Source organism: Hipposideros armiger, unplaced genomic scaffold, assembly GCF_001890085.2.
Source record: "Hipposideros armiger isolate ML-2016 unplaced genomic scaffold, ASM189008v1 scaffold_15, whole genome shotgun sequence".
NCBI lineage: Eukaryota > Metazoa > Chordata > Mammalia > Chiroptera > Hipposideridae > Hipposideros > Hipposideros armiger.
The window spans coordinates 5,046,825-5,072,571 of record NW_017731365.1 but is presented as its reverse complement, the minus strand read 5'-3'; the positions used below and the strand labels follow the sequence as shown (position 1 = coordinate 5,072,571).

The 25,747-nt window shown below is 33.8% G+C and overlaps 1 protein-coding gene and 1 pseudogene across 4 annotated transcripts in view; one reads left to right on the top strand and one right to left on the bottom strand.

Annotated features, from left to right (window-relative positions):
• Positions 1 to 25,747, top strand: part of MICU1 (mitochondrial calcium uptake 1) — a 216,148-nt gene that overhangs the window by 72,508 nt on the left and 117,893 nt on the right. For 2 of the 4 annotated variants that reach the window (XM_019625577.1, XM_019625567.1), the window contains exons 4-6: positions 436 to 598; positions 7,883 to 7,926; positions 18,662 to 18,673. In XM_019625577.1, the coding sequence (XP_019481122.1) occupies positions 436 to 598; positions 7,883 to 7,926; positions 18,662 to 18,673 (219 nt within the window). The remainder of the gene's footprint in view (positions 1 to 435; positions 599 to 7,882; positions 7,927 to 18,661; positions 18,674 to 25,747) is intronic. The other 2 variants (XM_019625591.1, XM_019625582.1) reach the window with 1 other exon arrangement.
• LOC109371736 (glycine cleavage system H protein, mitochondrial-like) lies at positions 23,292 to 25,482 on the bottom strand (annotated as a pseudogene).

Below are 25,747 nucleotides of genomic sequence, written 5' to 3'. Positions count from 1 at the left end.
TTTTATGCTATCATTTAATGTGTTTGAAAGACTGTTAGCTGTTCAAACTTCTGAAGTCACAAGTCTGTTTGGTTTTAGGATTCAGGGAATTATGTAGAAGTAAAAACTTATATATGGCTTTATACCCTGTTACTGAGACCTTTTGAATTCTTGTATGATATTTTTTCGGTTTTGCTAGCTTTCAAAGATTTAAGAAATCAGAAAATTCTTCAAAAAAATTCTAAACAAAAGTTATACAAGCATTACCTCAAATGGAGTATAAATGCTATATTGGAAAAAAGAGGTTCAAAAGTTTTTGAAATTCAAGTTTATATATAATATTTTAAAAATCCAGTTGTAGAAAAAAATGAGATTAATAAAATTTCCCAAAAAATAAGATACAAAATATGAAAATGAGACTTGCTTAATAGTAACACTCTGAATTTCCAATTTTAGGTAATGGAATATGAGAATAGGATTCGAGCATATTCCACACCAGACAAAATCTTCCGATATTTTGCCACCTTGAAAGTGATCAGTGAGCATGGTGAATCTGAAGTGTTTATGACGCCAGAAGATTTTGTGCGATCCATAACACCCAATGAAAAACAACCAGAACGTAAGCTGCTAAAGTGAAAAATAATATGCGATATTTATTTGTTATATGCTGCTTTGTTTCTGTGTATTGCTTAAACTGTATAAGTTGATGCAATAAATATATTCATTTGTGTAGCTACTGACTGTCAGGTATTATGATAGACCTTAGGAGTACAGAAAAGGAGCCTACAGTCTAATGTGGCAATCCGCAACCAGGATGAAGGATTAAGGAGATTGTATTCCTATGGCTGAGAGATCCATTTCCTGTAATGCGAATGTTCCTGAAGGCAGTAATTACATGTACCGTATTTTGCCATGTATAATGTGCACGTTTTTACGCCAATTTGTGAGGGAAAAATAAGGATGCTCATTATACATGGGTAGTACTAATTCTGTATCTATATAAATGTTTTTAATTATTTTATTTATGCTTATGAATTAAAAGTGTAACTCTAGAAATCAGTAACGATATCTGTATGCAAAATAATACCCTAGAATACAATAATTGCTTTTGTTGAGCTTACAATGAATTTGCAATGACAGAGTTCTTGGCCTTCTATGATCTGTAAATAGCGTAAATTTGTTTATGCCGGTACATAAAATTTCGTGTACCTTGTATCTGTTCTTGTGTTTTGTAATTATTTGTTACGTAAAATTTCTTTTACCGTAATATGTTAAAAAAAATAAATGCTAAAATTCCTTTATAACACAAAAAACAAGTACCTATAAACAAATAAAAACTTGAATTAAAAAATTAAAACGAAAGATTTTTTCCCCCTGAAAGTTTGGGCCAAAAACGTGGGTGTGCATTATACACAGGTGCATATTATACATGGCAAAATATGGCAACTGCCATCAAGTTATTCTTTAGTGAGGGAGACAGAGACAGTAACAGGTAATTTCAGGAATGTAGTGATTTGTTAAAGAACGAAGGTGCTGTGCTAATATAAAGAAAAGACACTTAGCTAAATCTGAAAGTTTGGAGATGGTTTCTAGAGAATACGTCTAAGTTTGGATAAAGGCAGACAAAGAATAGTGGAAAGGATTTCTTATGTAGAGGAAACAGCCTGAACAAATGAGGTGTGAGGAAAGTATATAAATGGTTTAATATTGTAAGTTAAAATGTAACAACTTACAAATGTATATAGGAGACACAGTGGAGAAAATGACAGAGTAGCGAGCTCCAAGAATTAATCCTTCCACTGAAGCAACCATTAAGCTGCCAAAAATGGAGAGAAGCAACTTTTTTTGGAACTCTTAGAATCTAATTTAAAAAAAAAACAGCAACCAGGGAGTGCTAATGGAGAAAGAGGCTGCTAAATTTTGGCACGAAAACGTTGTGGCCTTTTGCTTACCTGCCTGTATTTCCCAGCTCAGCAGCAGCCTTGGGGATGGCAGCGTATGTTCCTAGTGTGGCTTACTGATGATGAGGAGTTGGTAGAGGGTCAATACAGACTTTGTTCTCCAAAAAGTATGGTTGTACATTGTGACTCATGTGGCAGTTCCCTGAGGGACAAGCACAAAGACTTGCCCTATTTTTACCCACCTCAAGCTGTAGTGGCTTCCCAGGTGTCATCTACTGAAAAAATTTAAAGGCATATACTACCCATAGCTACTGGACAAAGAGAGGGCAGATGGGACAAGCAGCAGACAGACTGAAAACCCTAGGAAGGAGGAAGCTGAGGAAGAAGGCATTCCAGGAAATCAGAGCTTTGAAGGGCTACTGCATTTACATGGGTATCCAGAGTACAGTGTGCATGCTCAGGGCCAAACACTGGTTTAGAGAGGACTTGAGTGGGCTTGTACCTTTTAGTGATCTTTGTGCTCCATACAAGAAAGAGGTGAGCGTTAAAGTAGAGTTGTAAGAGGCCTAACTAAATATCAAACTAAGGCCCCAGCTCAGAGCCAGTCTGCACACATTAGGAGAGTTGGGGTTTTTCGTTTTGTTTTCATTCTTTTTGCCTCTAGCATTTAAGGAAATTTCTATCAGGTCATTTGCTAACTGCTTAGATAATAGAACAGAAACTTCAATGATGACATATGACAAGGAATACAATATTTGCAAAAACAGTTTGGAAAAATCACTAAACAAAGTGATGACTGTAGTCCACAACAAGTTACAACACCAAATCCTAGGAAGCAGGACAAATTTTATTTCTATAAAATTTTACTGTATAATATTTAAAATGTCCAATTTCCTTTTGCACTTGGCTTTTCAATTTTCCCACCACCATTTATTGAAGAGGCTTACTTTTCTCCTAAAATGCTGTTCTGTCACCATATACCAAAATTAATTCAAAATGGATCAAAGACCTAAACATAAAACCTGAAACAATAAACTGCATAGAAAAAACCGTAGGTACTAAACTAATGAACCTTGGGTTCAGAGAGGATTTTATGAATTTGACCTTTAAGGCAAGGGAAGTAAAAGCAAAAATAAATGAATGGGACAATATCAAACTAAAAAGCTTCTGCACAGCAAAAGGAACCATAGACAAAATAAAGAGGCAGCCAACCGAATGGGACAAGATATTTGCGAACAACACCTCCAATAAGGGGCTAATATCCAAAAATATGAAGAATGCATACAACTGAAAAAAAATCCAATTAAAAAATGGACAGAGGGCCTCAACAGACACTTTTCCCAAGGAGACATACAAATGCCAACAGATATATAAGAAGATGCTCAACTTCACTAGCTATTAGAGAAGTGCAAATCAAATCCCAGTGAGATACCACCTCACAACCTGTTGGAATGGCTACTGTCAACAAGACAAGGAATAACAAGTGTTGAAGAGGTTGTGGAGAAAAAGGAATCCTTATACATTGCTGTTGGGAAAGTAAATTGGTACAGCCACTTTGGAAAATAGTATGGTGGCTCCTCAAAAAAATTAAGAATGAAATTACCATACAACCCGGCAATTCCTTTTCTGGGTATCTACCCCCAAAATCTGAAAACGTTTATCAGAAAACGTGAAGATATATGTACCCCTATGTTCACTGCAGCATTATTCACAGTGGCCAAGACATGGAAACAACCAAAGTTTTTTTCGATAGATGATTGGATAAAAAAGATGTGGTACATAAATACAATGGAATATTAATCATCCATAAGAAAAGATGAAATACTGCCATTTGCAACATGTATGGTTTTTGTGATTATCATGCTAAGCAAAATAAGTCAGACAGAAAAAGTCAAAAACGAAATTATTTCATTCATATGTAAGATATAAAACTGAAAGTAACAAATGAACAAGAGAAACAAAGAAACAAAATCACATAGACACAGACAACAGTTCAGTGGTTACCAGAGGGTAAGGGGACGGGAAGGGTAAAAGAGGGTAAAGGAGGTCAAATATATGGTGATGGTTGGATAACTGACTGGGCGGTGAACATACAATGCAATAGATAGATGATGTGTTATAGAATTGTACACTTGAATCTATCTCATTTTACTAACAACGCCATCCCGAAAAATTTAATTAAAAAGTTTTAAATGTCCAGTTTTCAATTAAAAAATTGCATGCCTGGCATACCAGTAATTAGGAATGTATGACCCATTAACAGAAAAATAAATAAATAAACAGAAACCATCCCTGAGGAAGCCTAGGCAGTGCACTTACTTTAAATCACCTATCTTAAATATGCTCAAAGAGCTATAGGAAACCATGGACAAAGAACTGCAGGAAACAAGAAGATCATGTGTTAATAAAAAGAGAATATCCAGGGCCATCCCTAGTGGAGAGTGGTGCATTGGTTAGGACTTGGCTTGGGACGCCAGCTCTGAGCAGCAGGGCCCCGGTTCGGATCCCACATGAGGGCCAGTGATGCTGCGTCCTCTACAGCTAAGATGGTGAACAACAGCTCAACCTGGAACTGGGCTGCCGTGAGTCGCTGGTGACGGCGTAGGCTGCAGTGGGGCTGGCGGGCAGCTGGTGTGAGCTTTCAGGAGCTGGCATGTGCCACCGTGAGCGGCCCTCCAATGGCTACCTCACCTGGGAAGAGCGCAATGATAATACCAACATGGGCCAGTGAAGCGACGTCCTCCACAACTAGACTGAAGAACAGAAGGACAGCAACTTGTCTGTTCCCCTTCCCCAATTCCCCAACGCTGTGCCTCTTCCCCAATTCCCCAATAAAATCTTTAAAAAAAAAGAGACTATCCATAAATAAATAGAAATTATAAAAAGCAACCAAGTAGAGAAATTCTTTAGCTGAAAAGTACAGTAGCTGAAATAAAAAATTTACTAGAAAAGTACAACATCAAATTTGAGCTAGGAGATAAAAGAATCAGAGAACTTGAAGATAGGTCAATTAATATTGTCAAGTCTGAGGAGCAAAAAGCAAAATAAATGAATAAAAATGAACAGAGCCTAAGATCTTGTGGGATATCACCAAGTATACCAACATATGCATAATGGGAGTCCCAGAAGGAGAAATTAAGACCTTTCCAGATGATTTAAATCTGAGGCAGTTTGTCACTAATAGACCTTCCCTACAAGAAATGCCAAAAGCAGTCTTTCAAGCTGAAATGAAAGGATATTAGACAGTAACTCAAAGTCATATAAAGAAATTAAAAAATAATGAAGAGTAGGAAAGGTAACCACACAGGGTACCATAAAAGCTAGTACTGTTTTATTTTTGGTTTGTAACTTCTTTCTGTTTTCTATAATGTTAAAAGACAGATTCATAAAACAATTATAAGTGTGTTAATGTTGATTCAAACTAGATTATTATCAATTTAAGAGGCTAATTGTAATTCCCCAGGTTAACCACTAAGGAAATAACTGAAAAATATTTTTAAAAAGGAAATGAGAAGTGAATAGAAATGGTACCCTAGAAAAAATCAACCAAACATAAAAGAGGTCTAGATTGGAGGAATCAAGGAACAAAAAAAGTTATGATATATAGACAACAGCAATATAACAGAAGCAAGTCCTTTTTTTTTAATCAATAATCACTTTAAATGTAAATGGATTAAACTCACCACTTAAAAGACAGAGATTGACAGTTGAAAAACTATATACTATCTACAGGAGATTCACTTGTGATCCAAAGGTACAATAGGTTGAAAGAGAAAGGATACAAATAGTAACCAAAAGAGAGCTGAGGTAACTATACTAGTAACAGACAAAACAGATTGTAAGTAAGAAATTGTTACAAGAGACAAAGAAGGACTAATATTTTGTATTAATAAAAGAGTCAATTCATCAAGAAGACATAACAATGATAAAATACGCACACCAAATGACAGACTTAAAAATATATGAAGGAAACATTGACAGGAGAAATTGAAGGGAGAAATCATTCTATAATAATTGGAGACTTCAATACCCCCATTTCAATAATGAATAGAACATCTAGACATAAGATTAATAAAAAATAGAGAACTTAACACTATAAAGCAACTAGACCTAATAGACATTCACAAAACACTCCACTCAAGAGCAGCTGAATATACATTCTTCTCAAGTATACATCAAACATTCTCCTGAATAGACCAGATAGACCACATGTTAGGCTACAAAACAAATCTTAATAAATTTTAAAAGATGAAAATCATGCAGAGTATCTTTTTGATAGCTATAAAATGAACCTATCCATCAATATCAGAAGGAAAACTAGAAAAATAGTAAATAGTAAATAAAAAACCAGTGGCTCAAAGAAGAAATCACAAGATAATTTAGAAAATACTTTGAGATGAATGATAAGGAAACCAGAACTTACCAAAACTTATGTGATACTGCAAAAGCAGTGCTCTAAAGAAAACAGCTGTTAAAGCACATAAATGAAATGGAAAATCGAAAAACAATAGAATCAATGAAACAAAAAGTTGGTTCTTTAAAAAGATCAACAAAATAGAGAAACCTTTATCTAGACTGATTAAGAACAAAAAAGGGAAGAAGCAAATAGCTAAAATCAGAAGTGAAAGTAGGGACATTATTACCTACTTCACAGAAATAAAAAGGATTATGAGAGAATACTATGAACAATTGTATACCAACAAATTGGATTACCTAGATGAAATGGACAGATTCCTAGAAACACAGACTACCAGAAGTGAAAAAGAATTCTTAAAACTCAACAAAAAGACAAACAACCCAATTAACAAATAGGCAAAACACACGAATAAAGAGTTCGCCAAATAAAATATACAAATGGCCAATAAGCACATGAAAAGATGAAAAGAAGCATGTTCTACCTTTATGACTGTGAGATCTTACTTGTTTTTAAAATTTTCTAGTTTCCTGACGAAACTCTTTCTTTTGCAGTCATTGGTTCCTTTGTTCAGGGCAGGCTTCTAGACGGTGAAGCACATTTTAGATGAGAACGTGTAACCAAATACGTAGAAGCAGAAATGCAAAAAGCTTCCTCTGTGAGTGATGATAATTTGATCATTGTAATACTGTGGGCATAGTAAGATAAGGGCCTGAACTAGCACGAATACAGTGAGAACTGAAAAAAAAGAACTGAGTAATTATACAAGAAAAATAAGTATAATTGAGAACTGATTTCCCCACTCTAAAAACTCCCACATCACCCTCTTATTGAACTAATTGTATGCTCCCTTGTAATATTTATTATATGCATATGTCTTCCTAACTATGACTCTTCAAGGCAGGGATTGTATTTTATTCGTTTTTTAATAGACATTTATTGATCAAGCACTATTCCAAGTGCTGAGATAAAGCAATGGGCAAAGACAAAGAATCAGTGCCCTCAAGGGAACTTAATATATTTACTTACATCTTTCACAGTGCTTAGAATTCGATGCTAGGTTTTCCCAGGGTAAATATTTATTCTTTAACCCAATTTTAAAAGGTAATTATTAAGATAGTCTAGTTGTATCTATTAGAGTATGTTGCAAAAAATATTTTTATATTAAACTCTTCTCTCTTGAACTTGATACAAAAAAATTATGTATTCAAATTAAACTAATATCTCGCCTTATTTAGAGGTAGGTAATTAGTACCCTGATGGAATGAAAAAAGCACCATCCCAGGAAGAGTCTAGGGTTTTATTTTGGCTCTACTGTTGAATAGGTTTGCATATAAACTTTTACCCTTTTTATCCTCTCAGAACCTCACTTCTCATATGTAAAATAAAAGGTTGGTATCTTTTAGAACTGATACTTTGTGTCTGAAAGTAGGACAAGATTTTTCATTCCTCTGAATAATGGTGTGACTAAACCATCTTGTACATTTAATTGAATGATTGGAAACAAAACTGAGAGCTGTCATTTCATGTTTCATTTGAGTTATAATCAGTGACTAAACATTGAGGGGTTTTTTTTCCTGTTTTACAGACTTGGGCCTGGATCAATATATAATAAAACGCTTTGATGGAAAGGTGAGCGAACTATGACACTGAAGTATATATCCTGTTTACCAAGAAGATTTTAAAATTCCTCTAGAATTATTTGTAAGAGGTTTCTGAATACCTGTTTATTTCTGAATACCTATTTATCAAAAAAGTGTTGCTTAGGTTGGTAGGCCTGTAAGCACCTTCAGATGCTTCTACAGAAAAGAATCAAGCGGGACCTTCTGCTTGATTCTTGTATTTTTCCGTGCAAGGGAATACTCATGGGTTGCCTGCTGCTTATATTAAGGGGGCTAATTCAGCGTATGGTGACATTTGAGTTTTAATTCAAAAGCCATCATAAAAGTTAACAAGCCCCCCCCCCATATTATTGGGTTGTCGGAAAAGTCATGACACATTTTTGCAACGGAAAACATAGAAAAAATACGTCATGACATTTCCGACAACCCAATACATTTCTTATATATATAAAAAAAAACACCTCTGATTCAAACTTTGATTGTATATAGCAGTAATCTTATCTAAAAAATTACGGAAATCCTTACTAGTATTTTTATAATAATTATGAAGACCACCCCAAAATTTACATACAAGTTTGTATTATACTTACTTTCAATTCTTTATTTTATGCCTGAATAAATCATATAATATATCATAAGTATAGAAAACCAAGCTTTCAATTTTATTATCTCAAAAGCAGTTAGTTAAACATGTTTTTCCCTTTCAGGCCAAATTCTCCAAAAAGAGAAAGAACATATTACACAGGGTCAAAAAGAAAAGTAAAAGGTCAATTTTAAAGAGGAGGAAGAAAGAAGAGCGAGCTAGGAATGGCTCTACAAAGCCTAAAGTGAAGGAAATCAGGAGGAAAATCATGAAGTGGCTGGAAAAGGCAGGATCACAAGAGGGTCTGACGGGTTGAGGTCAGGGTTAGAAGAAACTGACCTCGCAGGAATGTGTCAGCCCTGCATTGTCATGTAAACTCCATATACTGGTGAGGTGAACATACAGGCAGTAAGGTCTTGTGCACAATTGAAAAGAATGAGTGACTGTCTTAAGAGTTGAGAGATCTCCGCCAAGTCTTCTGGCCTAAAAACTCCCTTTCCCATTCAGGTGGCCCAGTGCCTCCATCTGTGGGTATCTTCTTTTTAAAGTCACATATTTTAAAAGAAACAGTGATCAAAAAGAAAAGGCATTGAACTTGACATTAAGAGACCTAGGTTCAGAATCCTGGCTCTGCGTTGGGATAGCCACATCTTCCCTCTGACCCTTGGTGCCTGCTTTATGTATGGTAAAGTACCATCTCCATGTTAGGGGTTACTTGCAGACTCTGATGTCAGCGTCTGATTTCAGAGTCTCTGGCAGGTCAGGCCCCTGTCTTATCTGTTTTTGTGTCACTCAGAACCCAGCATATGCCTGGCACACAGGAGGTGACCAGTAAATGTTTGATGACTTGGAAAAAGTCAACTAGTCAATCACATATTCCTTAGAAGTGTGACTCACTAAGTCAGTAACATAGCAAAATCAATTTAACAGATCACTTTTTTTGGTCACTGAAAGAAATCCAGAATAGCATGGAAATTCAGTCGTCTATTGTTGTACATACATAAACCTGAGAACATAGAGAAGTTGAATATGTACAAGTTGAAAAGCTAATTCATGTGTTATGAGAGGAATTTCCATTTTTAGAGATCTCCCAAATACAAAATCCCTAATGGTAACTCATTTTTCATACATGTTCTTTAATTTTTTCCTGTTTTGGCCAGTAACTATACACCCAATGCTAAAAATTTGCAGCTTTTAGCAAGATTGATGAGCTCCTCCTTTGTTTCAGTTGTATTAAATGTATGAGCTCTACATTTCTAATCATTGGTGTCATTTGCATTTTTCTGATACACACTTATTTTTATAAAATAACGAGTAAAATGCACTATGCGTAAAAGTATTTGAGTGCCCACCTTGCTGTGGAGATATATAAAATGGCAGTGCTTTTGTCTTTATAGCCAGACTTAACAGACGATAAATTGCAAATATTTGTGCACTAAAGCATTAAATTCTTAAATCAGAGTAGGGAAGGCAAGATTGAGGTACATCAATGTATAATATTTGAAAGTATGATTTGTATGAAAGAGAGTAACAGAATGGGAGACTCATAAGGAGGCGTAGAATTGAGCCAGTGACCCTGAGCTAGCCAGCTTTTCCCCTAGCAAAAGTGCACATGGATTTCTCTTTCATTCACTCTATGATATGCATATTTAATACCTTTATTTAGATTCTATTTTCATTTCTATCAAATATATTCTTAAGGTCTTATTTTGGAGAGAAGGTTATATTTCTTAAATAGGATTTTTAAACTGAGTTCCCCTCTAGTGTATGTCTTTATGAATTGTCTTTTATTTCATATGGAGTTTAAGAAAGTAGTTTTGATATGATTTTTAAGCCTTAATTTAATGAAGAGTGCAAAATGCATTGTGTTTAATCAGTTTAGAAGTTTTCCATGGATTTTTGCCATGTATGAAATCCTTCATTGGATAACTATAAGGATCAATTTTTATTCAACTATAGATCTTATTATTTTCCTTTGGATCTTCATGACTCTTTTGTTCTCTCAATCTAGTTCTTAAGTAGTGGTTTCTAGAGTATATAAATCCTAAAACAATTACTGAATTGTTGGGGAAAAAACAGATTTGTGTGGTAATTATAGTAAATTTTATACATGATGGCCAGAAACATAGTAGAAACCTAGCACCCTAGAGGAATTTTCTTTTAAACTTACTTTGATTTTCAAATGGGAAATTTTCTCTCTCTCTTTTTTAACTTAGAAGATAAGGTAGTTATGAACTGCTTAGAAAGACACATTGACCCCTATCCTGTTATCCCCCATTGTTTTAACTTTTAAACACACCATTCAATAAAGTCCATCATTTCTACCAATAAGAAACACTAGCTTATTTTATTGCCTTCTAATTGAGTTGCACTTTAGCCTTTCTGTCATTGATAGCAAGAACAAATGTAGAAATAGTATCATTTTCATGGCATGTTTTTTCATTTATACTTGAATTTCATACAACCTCCAGAAGCGAAGTAGAAAAGAATGGCCCAACTCTTATTGACAAATAATTGGATAGTTATTTCTTACTTTGATACCTATCATCTTTTCTCCTATTCTGTTTGACTAGAAAATTGCCTGAAGAAGTAAACGAAACATTTCTGTTTCAACTGATAGTCAATGAATCTGAATTTGATTAAGCGGCTTTTGAATTTTGGGGAGCATCTTTTTCCAGAGCCCATCACTACCTTATGTTAATGTACCCTTACTCTAAGGATACTAGCAATTTCCTTTGTACAGTCATGAAATACATTATTATTGGCATTTGTATAATTTATGCATTTCAAAACTACTAACACAGGCAATGTATAAAGAAGCTATAGTCAATGGCCTTTGGTATTAAGAATATATTTTGTAGATAAATTATATTTTTAAAAATACTCAGATTAGGTTTAAAAGTTTAAAAACCTCAGAGCTTTAAAGAGTTAAGATTTTTCTCTTAGAGGATATTGGAAAATCATTATAAATAGTATATTAACATTATTATACAGATGGTAATATGAAATATGTTCTGGCTTTTGTTTTAGTGTAATATGTCATAGATTTTTTAAAAAAAACCTCCCCCTGCAACGTTCATGCTTTCTTTTTTATGATTTGTTAATGCAGTTATTTCATGAATTTTGGATTAATTCTTTAATGAAAACTATATTTTTTCTGGGTTTAATTTTTTTGTCATCTAATTGGTCCATGAAACAAAGCATAATTTCTAAATATAGCCTTTATATTACATAATCTTCAAATATTTCTTTCATTAAATCATTTTAGTTGCTGTCTTTTATTGGTATGGTTTATACCCTTCATTTTCCCATTTCTCTTTCCCCCCTTTTTTTTCCTCAGCATACCAAGGATAGAAATTATGTTTTGTATTTTCTGTTTCTAGTGTGTGTAGTAGACAACTTTCTCCAGTTCAAATGCCACCATAGTTGTTTTAAAGTTACAGTAGAAAATTTCATGATCTAGGTAAAATTGCTTCTTAAGCAAAGAATAACAATATTCCAGAGTTTTTGTGTAATCCTCTTCTCTTCTAAAAACTTTAAAGTTTATGCTCTTTATTCTGGTAACAAAGAATTGCCCATTGAAACTAATTGTCCGTTATAATCATTCCAGCATGTATTTATATTTCAGAAAATGGATTTTTTTTATTCTTTCTTTCTTATCAAGTTCCCTTTTCCCCCAACCTCTCCTAGACATTTCAGAAATGATGCCTCCGGATTGAGTTTTTTCATTATTTGTAATTATAGTTCTCTTAGAGGCTCTCCAGTTTGGAAGAAAGAATTACTGTGTGTTTTATTTTCATCTCCTTTATAATACATACCAGAATATTTATTCGCATGGAACAGAAAAACACTTTATATCAAATTAAAATGAAAATTGTTCACATTCAGGCAAAAGAAGTAAAAGTATGGTTAAAGCCTAGAAAGGGAAGTACTGATTACAGTGTTTATAACAGAAAAGATGATCTGCAGGAAAAAGGATGGGAGCCATAGTTAAAGATCAAAGTTTTAATATAACTAAATGCTCTTAATTGCTAGCTAGTGCTCCGTTCAAGTTGTGATTATTTACTTCATATCACAGGTAAAATATAAGTCTGGAATAAGGTCAAGTATAATATTACCCCTTGACATATATAGTAAATTAGTTATATAAGGGATTTTCTGTCTTCTAAGAGTGAAATGTATTGCAAATCAAGGAAATGTAAATTAGGAGCGAGGGGACTAAAATATTCATGGGACAGAATTTGATGAATCTTTGCATTTATTTGAACTGCTTTAATTCTGCTCAAATTTATACAGCAGGTCATGATGTTCTTATGAATTCTGAATTGTTAATTAAATCTCTCCCTTCAAGTCTGAATTCTTAATGGGTTGATACATTTTCAGGTTTTTCTATTCATAAATGTGAATATGAAGGCAACATTTTATTCTTTTTACTCCATTTTTTTTTGTTTTTGCTTTTTTTTTTTAATTGGGGAGGGGAACAGCACTGGGGAATCGGGGTAAGGGGAACAGAGAAGTTGCTGTCGTTTTGTTCTTCAGTCTAGTTGTGGAGGATGTTGCTTCACTGGCCCATGTTGGTATTATCATTGCGCTCTTCCCAGGTGAGGCAGATCGGTCACCGGCCTCTGGACGGCCGCTCATGGCGGCTCTTGGCAGCTTACACAGACTGCCGCTCACGCTGGCTGCCAGCCACACAAGGTAGCTTATGGCAGCCCACTGCAGCAGGGGCTGCAGCCTACGCCGTCGTCGGTGACTCATGGCAGCCCAGTTCCAGGTCGAGCTGTTGTTCACCATCTTAACTGTAGAGGGCAGTGTCACTGGCCCCCATGTGGGATCCGAACCGGGGTCCTGCCGCTCAGAGCTGGTGTCCCAAGCCAGCTCTTAACCAATGCGCCACTTGGCCGGCCCCTACTCCATGTTTTTTTTATCATTTGCCCTCTCAATCCTGTCTTTAAAGTGGAGTATATCACTTGTGTTGTCTTTCTTTTCTACTAGGGAAATTCTTGCTTTAAAAAAACTATAACAGGCTCCAAGAGAAGGCATAAAGTATTTCAATTCATTGAAAGCCTGACATTCTCCACAAATATTTTCTAGGCACCTATTATTTTAGGGGTGATGATTTAGCCCTTTTTAAAAACCCCATTAACATAATTACTCATTGTTGTCGGTGTTTTATTATTCCAGTTTAAAGTGAAATTTCTAAATGACAAATGCTTAACTCTTGAGGTAATTATTACCAATAATAATAATATGAAAAAGAGTAGTTAAGGCTTTTTGAGTATTTATTATATGCCATGCACTGTTCTAAGTGCTTACACATAGTAACTCGTTTAACCTACTCTTCTAGATAGCTTACTACTTTTATTATCATTTTACAAATAAGAAACTAAAATACATAATAGTTAAGTAACTTAACCATTTTGTTTGAACTTAGATCATACAACTAGTAAGTGGTAGAGCCAGGATTCCAAATTGAGTCTGGCTCCAGAGTTCACCATCTTAAGTGCTATGATATACCACCTTTCATATATCTAAGCTATTTGTCTATATGTTCTGTTTGTAAATATATAGAAATTTCCCTTTTCGGATAGTTACTTTATTTTACTTACTTAATGCTGTTGTACAAAAAATAAAACTTGATGTTTCACTTTCATTTTGCTAAGTATTGAAGTTAATTTTTTCTGCTTTGATAAAGTACCACTAGAAACCCATAATTAACCAGAGAAACCACATAGTGTTTCACTTTTAAGACGAAAAATAAGAGGCATACAAATTTTAATACCTGAATGTGGAAATCAGAATTTTGCCTTTACTGTTATACTGTTATTTGCTCTATTATTTTCTTATATGCCACAAGTACCAATTGGCATTTTGAAAAATGTGTTTCTTTTAAAAAATCAAATTTTATTAAAGCCATCACCCTTTTTTTATTTTATTTTTATTAAATTTTTGGGGGTGACATTGCTTAGTAAAATTATATAGGTTTCAAGTGTACATTTCTATAATACATTATCTATATATTGCACTGTGTGTTCACCACCCAGAGTCAGTTCTCCTTCCATCACCATATAATTAACCCCCTTTACCCTCACCTACAACCCCCCACCCCCATTACCCTCTGGTAACCACTAAACTGTTGTCTGTGTTTGAGTTTTTGTTTCTTTGTTTGTCGTCTTTGTTGCTTTTACTTTTATATCCCACATATGAGTGAAACCATATGTTCTTGACTTTTCCTGTCTGCTTTATTTCACTTCATATCCTAATCTCAAGATCCATCCATGTTATCGCAAATGGCAGTATTTCATCTTTTTTTAATATTCCATTGTGTATATGTACCACATCTTTTTTATCCAATCATCTGTCGAAGGACACTTTGGTTGTTTCAAGTCTTGGTCACTGAATAATGCTGCAGTGAACATAGGGGTACATATAGCTTCATGGATAAACGTTTTCAGATTTTTGGGGTAGATACCCAGAAGGATTTCTGGGTCATATGGTAATTCTGTTCTTAATATTTTGAGGAACCACCATACTGTTTTCCGTAGTAGCTGTATCAATTTACATTCCCACCAGCAGTTTATGAGGGTTCTTTTTTCTCTACAACCTCTCCTACACTTATTATTTCTTGTCTTGTTGATAATAACCATTTTAACAGGTGTGAAATGACATCTCCTTGTGGTTTTGATTTTCATTTCCCTAATAGCTAGTGAAGTTGAGCATCTTTTCATATCTCTGTTGGCCATTTGTATGTCTTCTTGGGAGAAGTGTCTGTTGAGGGCCTCTGTCCATTTTTTAAGTGAATTGTTTTTTCATTGTTGAGTTGTATGAGTTCTTTATATATTTTGGATATTAGCCCGTTATCGGAGGTGTTGTTTGCAAATATATTCTCCCATTCGGTTGGTTGCCTCTTTGTTTTGTCAATGTTTTCTTTTGCTGTATTCTTTCAGATACTTTTTAGTTTGATATAGTCCCATTCGTTTATTTTTGCTTTTACTTTCCCTGCCTTTGAGGTCAAATTCATGAAATCTTCTCTGAACCCAAGGTCCATTAGTTTAGTCCCTATGCTTTCTTCTATGCAATTTGTTTCAGGTCTTATGTTTAGTTCTTTGATCCATTTTGAGTTAATTTTGGTAAATGGTGACAGAAAGCAGTCTAGTTTTATTATTTTTCATGTGGCTTTCCAATTTTCGCAGCACCATTTATTGAAGAGGCTTTCTTTTCTTCATTGTGTGCTTTTGGTTCCTTTGTTGAAAATTATCTGCCATATACGAGTATATGTGTGTTTATTTCTGGGTTCTCAGCTCTATTCCATTGATCTGTGTGCTGATTTTTCTGCCAATACCATGCTGTTTTGATTATTGTCACTGTGGTACAAGCTGATGCCAGGGAATGTGATACCTTCAGCCTTGTTCTTTTTTCTTAGGATTGCTTTGGCTATTCAGGGTCTTTCGTGATTCCATACAAATCTGATGAATTTTTGTTTTCTTTCTTTAAAAAAATGCCATGAGGCTTTTGATGGGGATTGCATTAAATCTGTATATTGCTTTGGGTAATACGGCCAAATTAACCATCTTGATTCTTCCAATCTATGAACACAGAATATCTTTCTATTTCTTTGTCAAATTCCTTATAATAATGTTTTATAGTTTTCAGTGTATAGGTCTTTGACATCCTTTGTTAAGTTTATTCCTAGGCATTTTATTCTTTTTGTTGCAATTGCAAAATGAATTGGTTTTTTAGTTTCTTTTTCTGAAATTTCATTGTTAGTATTACGAATGCAATAGATTTTTGTACATTCATTTTGTATTCTGCAACTTTATTTGTTTATTGTTTCTAATAGCATTTTGTTGGAGTCTTTAGGGTTTTCTTTATAAAGAATCATGTTATTTGCAAAAAGTGACAATTTAACTTTTTTCATTCCCAATTTGGATGCCTTTTGTTTCTTTTTCTTGCCTGATTGCTCTGGCTAGGAATTCCAATACTATGTTGAATAACAGTGGTGACAGGGGCATACCTGTCTTGTTCCTGATTTTAGAGGAACAGCTTTCGGTTTTTCTTCATTAAGTATGATGTTAGCTGAGGGTTTGTTGTATTGGGTTGTCAGAAAAGTCATGACGCATTTTTGCAACAAAAACCGGAAAAAATATGTCATGACTTTTCCGACAACCTAATATATGGCCTTTATTACATTGAGGTACTTTCCTTCTGTAACCATTTTATTAAGTTTTTAATCATAAATGGATGTTTTATCTTGTCAGATGTTAAAGCCATCACTCTTAAAGTGAGCGCTGTCATCTGTATTTGAAAAATTGGGTCTTGGCTCATTGTCATCAAAATAATAGAGAAAATAATGTTTCTGCTACAAACTAAACTATTTGTTCTTTCAAACATTGATTGGTGTTAAATGTAGCATCATTTGAATAGGGCTACTCATTATAGTCAGTGTTTAAACAAGCCAAAGTTTAGAATGTAATTACATTACCAAGGTAAACTCAGGAACTGATTCGACATTTCAAGAAACCTTTGACACCTGTTGCAATTTTCTGCGTTATTTTTATTGTCAGATTTTTTTCATCTTTTTTCCCACCCGGAGGTCTTCAAGTTATTTTAAAACCATTTTCTCATTTTTCCCTCTTATTACAAATTAGCAATGTTATCTCTATTGTACACACCACAGTCCTAAGAAAATCTAGCTTTGGTGTCAGAAATATTTTCCAAAGGATTTCTAATTTGAGAATCTCAGTATTTGACAATTGTATGTAAATGATTGTTAGATGTTATAAGTATGCTGAATTGAGTATGAAAAATACTCGTACATTATGGATTGCTGTACTTCTTAGTGTGTAATAAATAGTACAGGATGAAAAGAGTGTGACTTTGGATATAGACAATTCTGTATTAAAATATGGACTCTGCTACATACTTGATGGGTAACCTTGGGCAAGAGACCACTAATCTTTCTGAGTGTCAGTTACCCTCTCAGTAAAATCAGGACAATAAAGTATCTGGTTCTACAAATTACAGCTATGTTGCATGACTTTGAGCCCTGTACTCAATTTGTGAAAGGAGTTAGTTGCTATATTATCTTCTTTCTTGGTTTGTATGAAATGCTACAGAATAGCATACCCTCTGCATAATTGCTCTTTCCATGGTTCTTTCCTTTCCAGTTAGATCAGGTGTAAAAATCTACTGTGCTGTCTCTGTAATGAGCAATTGGCTGGGATTAAATAGCTAGTCTTGAACTGAAGAGAGACATCTGATTTGATTTCTCATTATCTGAGCTGTCCTGTGTTCACAGTGATTCATCTCACCCCTGTCATATCAGTCCTAGCCTTAGGCTTATAAACTGCTAAAAGCAAATACTTTTTTATCATTCCTACTAAGCTTGATTTGAGAAGTATGATAAGTTCAGGTCAAATTTACTTCACAGCCAGTGAAATTTATTTGTTGAAAAAAAATCTTTAAAATCATTTGATATTTGATGGTATTGGTATGGTACCCAGCTAAATTAGCTAACCTAAACGGCTTCATCAAATGCCACTCTCCATGATGGCTAGCTTTTTATTACTAATATGAATAGGGCTATATGTAGTGCAACATAATTTGCAGGAGACCTGTTTCTAATTGTTATTCTGAACTCATCCTTAGCGTAGTAACTAATTCTCTGAACTCATCCGAGATTGGCTGCCTGTATGTTAATATGTGTGGTAAAGCAACGAATTTGCCATGAAGTTTAAAAATATATCCATAAAACGATAGTGAGATATCCTAATGGAAAACCTTAAAGAAATGCTTTGACCACTCATGAAACAAAAAAATTAAATGTTTGCTTTCCCTTTTCTTTAAAAACCAGGTAATTATTTGTTTTCTTTTTATATAGTAATATGAAGTTTTTCTACAATTGTATTGTTTCACCTTGGGGTGGTTAAGAATTGAGTGTTGGTTGGAGTTTTTGTTTTTTGTTTTATTACCTAGCAGATAATATATAAAACGTTTATATATGTATTCCTCATTTTCTCTTTCCAGGTGTTTTTTTTATTACAGATCTTAATTGGTCCTTTATATTTTATAATATTTTGTGATGTATATATATTTAATTTTGAAGTTTTTGTTCATACAATCAAACAATGTCTGTTTTTTCTTTTTCTCAATTTCTGATCAGGATTTCTGGCAGGTACTGACTTAGCATGTGCTTTAAATTAATTAATATTCCCAAATCCATAATAATGCTTCAGGGACATGCAGCTCAGTGCATGCTTATGTCCTTTCCCTGCTCCCTTCAGAGAATGATTTCGTTCCTGTCACTTTAAATTAACATACGTTATCTTTAATATGACCGTTCAAACACTGCACAATTCCTTGAGAATATAGTACCTAGATAATTTAAAAGGAAGTTTTAACATTCTATGTCATACAAAAGATCGAGAAACTGTTTTAATTACTATGTCGTACAAGGGATACTCAGTTAATTGGGTCATTTAAAAAGTCTTGGTTGGCATGCCATGTTCCTAGTTGAACTGTAACAGTAATGGTGAGATAACTTCACGGGAAAAATTAATAGTGTTTTTTTCTTTTGAAATTTCTTACATAATAAATACAGATAAGCAGTTGCTTAGTTGTACTTTGCTCAACAAAATGGCTTAAAGGAAAAAAGATGGAACTTTTAGAAAGACTTCATTATTTTGCTTTTCTGAGCTAATCAACAACTTGAATCTGGAAATGTTAGCAAATAAATACATGGACAAAACCATGAAAAAGAATGTATAAATTGTAGGCTGACAAAGGAGAATTTCAAGGACATGCCTGAGTACTTTTTAAATTGATCTTTGAAGGCTTAGACTCTTTAATTGTAGCTAATAGATTATTAAAATTTACTCATTTTTTAAAAACATTACTCTTGTATTTCTTAATAAAAATATAAACTAAACTGAATTAGAACATCTCTTGGTTTAAAATAATTATATAATTAATGAAGAGCACAAAGTGCTCTTTTATTTTTACAGAACATTTTTCTTGTGCTTCCTTGTTTTCATATTGGGATATATTTTCAGTTATCCCATTTCCAAACCCCAAACCAGTCATCTTGTTATTGGTGCAATAGATTATCTTATCTTTGCCATTAACTACATTTTGATACAAACCAATAAATAATTATGTCAAAATAATTTATTGGTAATCCCATTATCAACATTTCTAATCCCAGAGATTATATTTTAGAATAGCTGTGTCACAACCATAGTACTAAGGAGAGTAAATCAGATGAGATGCTAACACCTATGGTTGGGGAAAGCCATTTCTCATTCTCTAATTATGGCAGGACAATTTGTAGGAACAGCTAAAAACACTTCCTCTTCTTTGATAATTGTATGGTTTAAGGTTTAAATATTTCACAAGACCTACCTCAGATAGGTGTCCGTCCTTCCTAGAGAGTGAGGAGAAGAGAAAAAAGGTAGGAACTGGTAAGTACTTGGAAGTCTCTGGAATCCTCATCATTGAGTAGTCAGCCACCACTATTGACAAAAGAGCACCAGTCTTCTTTAAACTTTGACTATTGAAAGTAGTATTCTTGATCAAAAATTCAAAATCAAGTTTTACTGTATTCTTAAGGATATCTTGTTAATAAGTTTTTTATATTAAAAATAATGAACTGTTTTTTTCTCAGAATAAGTAGCAGGGGAATTGTTTACCTATATGTTGGGTTCTATAAATACCACTTATTTTGGTGACACTAGTATAAATCCTTTACATTTCCAAAGGTCAATGAGCAATTACTCTGTAGAAGAGGGCTTTCTCGCTTGCTTCCTTCCAGGGATTTGTCCTTTGCATGCTCCATTCCTATTGCCTGTGGAAAGGCTGGATTCACTTTGTTTTTCTGGTAGCATAGAGTGCTGTTCTTCAGATGCAGCTTATGAATGGTGTCAAATATGTACTATATTGCTGGGAGGAGCATCCATAGTGTCTCTTTCCAGTCTCTGAGTTCCACCACTACTGAAGTCTGTTGATTTAACCCATGTATTTGATTCTTCAGGTTGAAAAAAGAAACGATATTATAATCATTAAGAGCTTCCAAGGAAGATGTAGTTACTTAGTTGCCCCAAATATTCAGACTTCTTTTGTGATGTTAAATACATTTTTATTTTAGATTCTGTTGTGTTTGAATTTGGGGTCAACTGAACCTATTTGATTTATCATTCTTGATTTGAAAACATAAACATGACTAACCATTACATTTCTAACACCTTCATGTTTAGCTTTTCATCATGAAACAAGATTTGATATTCACTTTGACATGAGAGTATTTAGTTCCAAACTAACTTTTCTTTTTCTTATTATTTTAGCAGAAACATTCTAGCATGTTTTAAGGCTACACAAATAAAATTCTATGAAAGCTGCTCAAAACTATTTATTTACCCTATCCTGGTAAAAATGGGTTCTCAGCCTAAACATCTATTGATGAGTTTTGGTTGCAGAAAATGTGTGAGGAGACTTATTGCTTTGCATATTTGTCTTTGCCATGCTGTATTTTTTAAAGTTTTAAACTTAAATAAAATGCTTCTCCAATTATAGATTAAGATTTATTAAAAATAGTCTAAAAGACTATTATATTCTTGATGTGATACTCATTTTGTAAATGATTAAAATATGCATTTGAACAAGTCAAGACTTAAAAATAAGATGTGCTCCTACATCATTAGCTAGACTTCCCTCCTCAAGATAACCAAGCTGATACAAGCTGAGCCCAAGGTTAAATATTTTACAGTAATGAACTATGTTTTGCTCCAAAAATATTCAGTCCCCATTAACAATTTCAGAAATTGCAAACAATATAGATACCTGATGTATTTCTGTGCGGGTGATACAATATAATATGTAATGGTTCATGGCATGGGTTCTGGAGTCAGACCATGACCTGTCCTGCCACTTTATAGCACTGTCACCTTGGGCTACTTGTTTAACTTCTCTAAACCTCAGTTTTCCCATCTGTAAAGTATTACAGTAGTATCATCTGCCTCATAGAATTGCAGTGGGGACTTAAATAATTCGTGTTTAGCACAGTGCCTGGCATAGAATATGCAAACTATAATTTCTAAATTCTTGAAATGTTTTTAATGGTCAGTGGTGTTCATAGGATGAATATAAATATTTGATTTCAAAATGATTTAAAAATTTATCTAAGGGTTTCCTGGGGGTTGATAGTTACTATAACAGTGTAAATCAGGGGTGTATATGGTAACCCTTAGAGTGAAATGCTCCTACTTTTTTTTCTTCTGATGTATTTTTTGGTAATAATTTTTTCCAAATGGGAGAAGGTGAAATACTATATTAGCATATTTTTCAAAATTTATATGTGATAGCCTTTAATAACCCATGTGACTAAAACCAAGATTGCTGTTGAGCTTACGACAGTTCTTTTCAGCACTGATCGATTTAAGTAGCCAAAGTTCAAAATTAAATTTTTAGATTTAGGTAGCAGATAATCAGTAGTGGTAAAAACATTAATTCTTTCACCTAGAGAAAGAATCTGCACACTTTAAAGCAAGTGTGCAGACTTAATTTGGTAGAAAATAATGGAGTTGGTGATTTTCCCCTTCTAAGGGGGACCCATTACCTCATCAGATACTGAGGACTGAAATAAATCACTTCAAAAATTTTTATCATTTCCTTGAAGTTGATGCTATTCCAGTAGACTTTTGAATTTTTATCATTGCTTTAATCAAATCTTCTGCCACTGTTTGGTTGTTTTTTCAGCATCTTCATTTGTATTCATTTTCTCTATATCCATGTACTTAATGAAATAGGAAAACATTTGGTATTTGCTAGGTATTTGGAGTTGTTTTCAGAGCTAAAGTGGTTAGAATTGGGACTGAAAAGAGAATGGCTTTCTGGCAGAATGAAATTTACAATATCTTAAGCATTCACCTCCCACAGTTTGTTGCACAGTGATTTATGTTTGTTTGCCTCAAAAGCAATATTGTCTTTTTAAAAGACTGGAAACTGTGAGTCAGGAGAAGAAGAAATCATAAACTACTCTAAATTAGAAACATCTCACTTTAATTTTTATCTGACATGTCCCAAAACTGTATTTTTTGTAAATTCAGATATGGGATGGGGGAAGAATAACAGATATTTAAGTGTGCAACATTTTCTTTTTGATTCGGAATAGTGTGATTGTTTAAGATCAATATCTTACTAAGGCTTTGGCATCTATGCAGCAACTAAATAATGATGTATGAGCATTAATTGCATGGGAAAACTGCTGAATTTTCTCTTTTTAACACTCCAGCCTTCCCTGCCCTGACCCCAACCTTAAATAGAAATACCATTTATGATTTCGAAATGATATGCCCAAATTGCATCTTTTGGAAAAAGCATGTTACTATCATTAATTTTGTTATTGAAATACAACCTCAGATATTTCTTGAGGGATTTAGATAGACTTTGAAATGTATTTCAGCAATATAGAGAAATGTTAATATTAAAACAATCCAAGTATTTCAGTCTTATAAAGAATGACACCTCAATTTAAATAGTAACAGTGTATTCTATATCAGTTTTTCTGTATACCAAAGATGTTTTGAGGTTATGGATCAGAGGTCGGGAAATTTTTGAGACAGAAGAGCCAATCCTGTCCCTCACAACAACAACAATTTAAAAATTATTCGAGAGCCATAAATATATTTTTACAAATAAGGAAAATTTAAAAATCCTTTAAAAATTTTATAAATGAAGCTATGATAGTTTTATTTTCATTTTCAATTTTACTTCAAAGCCACATGTACAGACCAAAGAGCCGCATGTGGCTCGCGAGCTGCAGTTTGCCGACCCCTGTTCTAGATAATATGGTAGCATCTATTTTGCTGTCATAGTCTATCAACCTAGTTCTTCTATTTGATAGAAAAAAGTTTATTTCAAACTATAGAACTTGAAAAGTGGGTCTTAACTAGAATAAATAATGAGATTATTAAACTCCTAGATATGATTTTTCTCTTTGACTTCATCCAGTTGAATCCTAGAAGACAAAATTATTGGCTCTATTTTGATCAACCCTATAACGAATCATTAAGCACAATGAGTATTAAGGAGTTTGAATCATGTCTGGAAATGCCAGTCCCATAGCTCCTGATGGCACCTGCAACTTTATCCACATGTTTTATAAGCTGATGTGATTGGTCAGAAACTAGAGTGTGGATGCTTCAGCAACAAAGCCATCCTGGTAAAACAATTAAGGTTGTAGACTCACCGAGAAGTGTAGCAATGCCACATGTACAGGGTATCACTTGCTATAACTTTACTCTTAAGTCTTTCTGTTTATCTAAAAAATAAAACAATGCAGGATGTGGTGCAGCTGAAGATCACTACCAGTACCCTTATGAGGTTATTAATTTATTTGCCTTTACTTGAGGTCAATAATTTGAATGTTTTCTAGATACTGAGCCCATAGGTATGTTTTAAATTTTGAAACAATTAAGATCGAAGACCAGGTCATGTAATTGAATTCTAAAACAGTTAAATTTCAACTTATTTAAGTCAGTGAGCATATTGCTTTGAAATATTTTGCATAATTTTGTTCTCCTAAAGGAGGTAACATTTGTCAATACATTGAATAGAAATTCTATTCTGATCAGTTAGCTTGCATTCTGCTTTCACAGCCTTAATTTCAGGGATTCGAGTGATTGGAACAGAGTTGATATGTAACTTATAAGATGCATAAAAAAGGATACCTCTGTAATTACAATCTTTTTTTAAAATACCCAGTTCTGTTTAGTTTTCAGCATGTACTAGCATATTGTTAGAATCTTAGCTCAAGAACTTTAATATGAAACAAGTTTCTCTTAGACCCTTATTATAATTATATTTACTGAGCTGATATCTTTTTTTTAATGAAGAAGTTAAATGTTTTATTATTAAACTTTGTTCTCCTGCAAGGCTTTTGCTTCACTGTATAAAAATAGCACCAGCAAACACAGTATATTACAAAATTAAGACAGTATTGTTCATCATCTGACACTGTAACAACTAACAAAAACTTTTCTCCATTGCCAGTTATTTCCAATGGAAACATTAAGTATTTTGACTCAAATCCAAAGATGGATGTAAGCAAGTAACAATATTATATAGGGCCTAAGGTAATAATGTTATCGCTGAATTACATGATTTTTATAACTAGATTTTACCACAAATAATTTCAGGAATTCTTAATATTGTAACTGTAGCCTAGCCTAAAAAAATCAGAGTGTTGTGAAGAAGGTGCATATTGTGTTTATCTGCAATCACTAGAAAATTAAGGGATATTTTCTTCCAGTAGCTTTGTTGTAGTTTCTTTTTCCATTGGTATTACTAAAAGTTGCTATTTTAAATCTTCTATCCACAGCTAACCTAAGATAACTAATTTAAAATATCTATGCTAGATTAAGCTGTTTCATACTACTTTATTCAGGGGGATTTCGTTTTCACTCCTCAATAGATTTTATGTATTTCTCATATGCTTCTTCACTCATTAGCTCCTCTAGTTCTGAAGGGTCACTCAGTGTCATCTTGAGCAGCCAATCGTCTTCATAACAAGACTTGTTGACAATTCCTGGGTTTTCTGCAAGAGCTTCATGAATTTCAGTTACTTCTCCTGATAGAGGAGAATAGAGTTCACTAGCAGCTTTCATGCTTTCCAAAGCACCAAACTTATCTTGTTTTTTCAATTTTGTCCCAACTTTAGGCAAACTACAGTAAACAACATCTCCCAGAGCTTCCTGTGCAAAATTGCTGATTCCCACTGTCCCGATACCATTTTCTGTTGTTATCCATTCATTCATGTTCCTCTGTGAATTTATGTACCGAGAGCAGATTGGGGCCTGTGCACAGCGACCCAACGGTGCCCACCCTCAGGCCCCGGGGCCATGGAGGACTGGGTGCGATGGTCGTCGAGGGGCTCGCAGGCTGCAGGCCATGGCGCCATGCTCGCAGGAGTGCCTGATCTGATACCTTAATGTATTATTTAATCTCACATTATGTGCCCCTGCAGTAGAATTGGAATATATTTCTTTTGACTTTAATATACAGAAATTTCTTCTTTTTAGTTTGTCTATTTTTTATATTGAATTTATTATGTATATTTAATTACGTACAAGTCCTTGTGATAGATTTTCCTAGTAAAAATACATATTAATATAAATGTTCACTAGTAACAAAAAATATAAATAACTACCTGTGAAATAGAGAAAATGAACATTATTATCAATCTGTTAAGAAACAT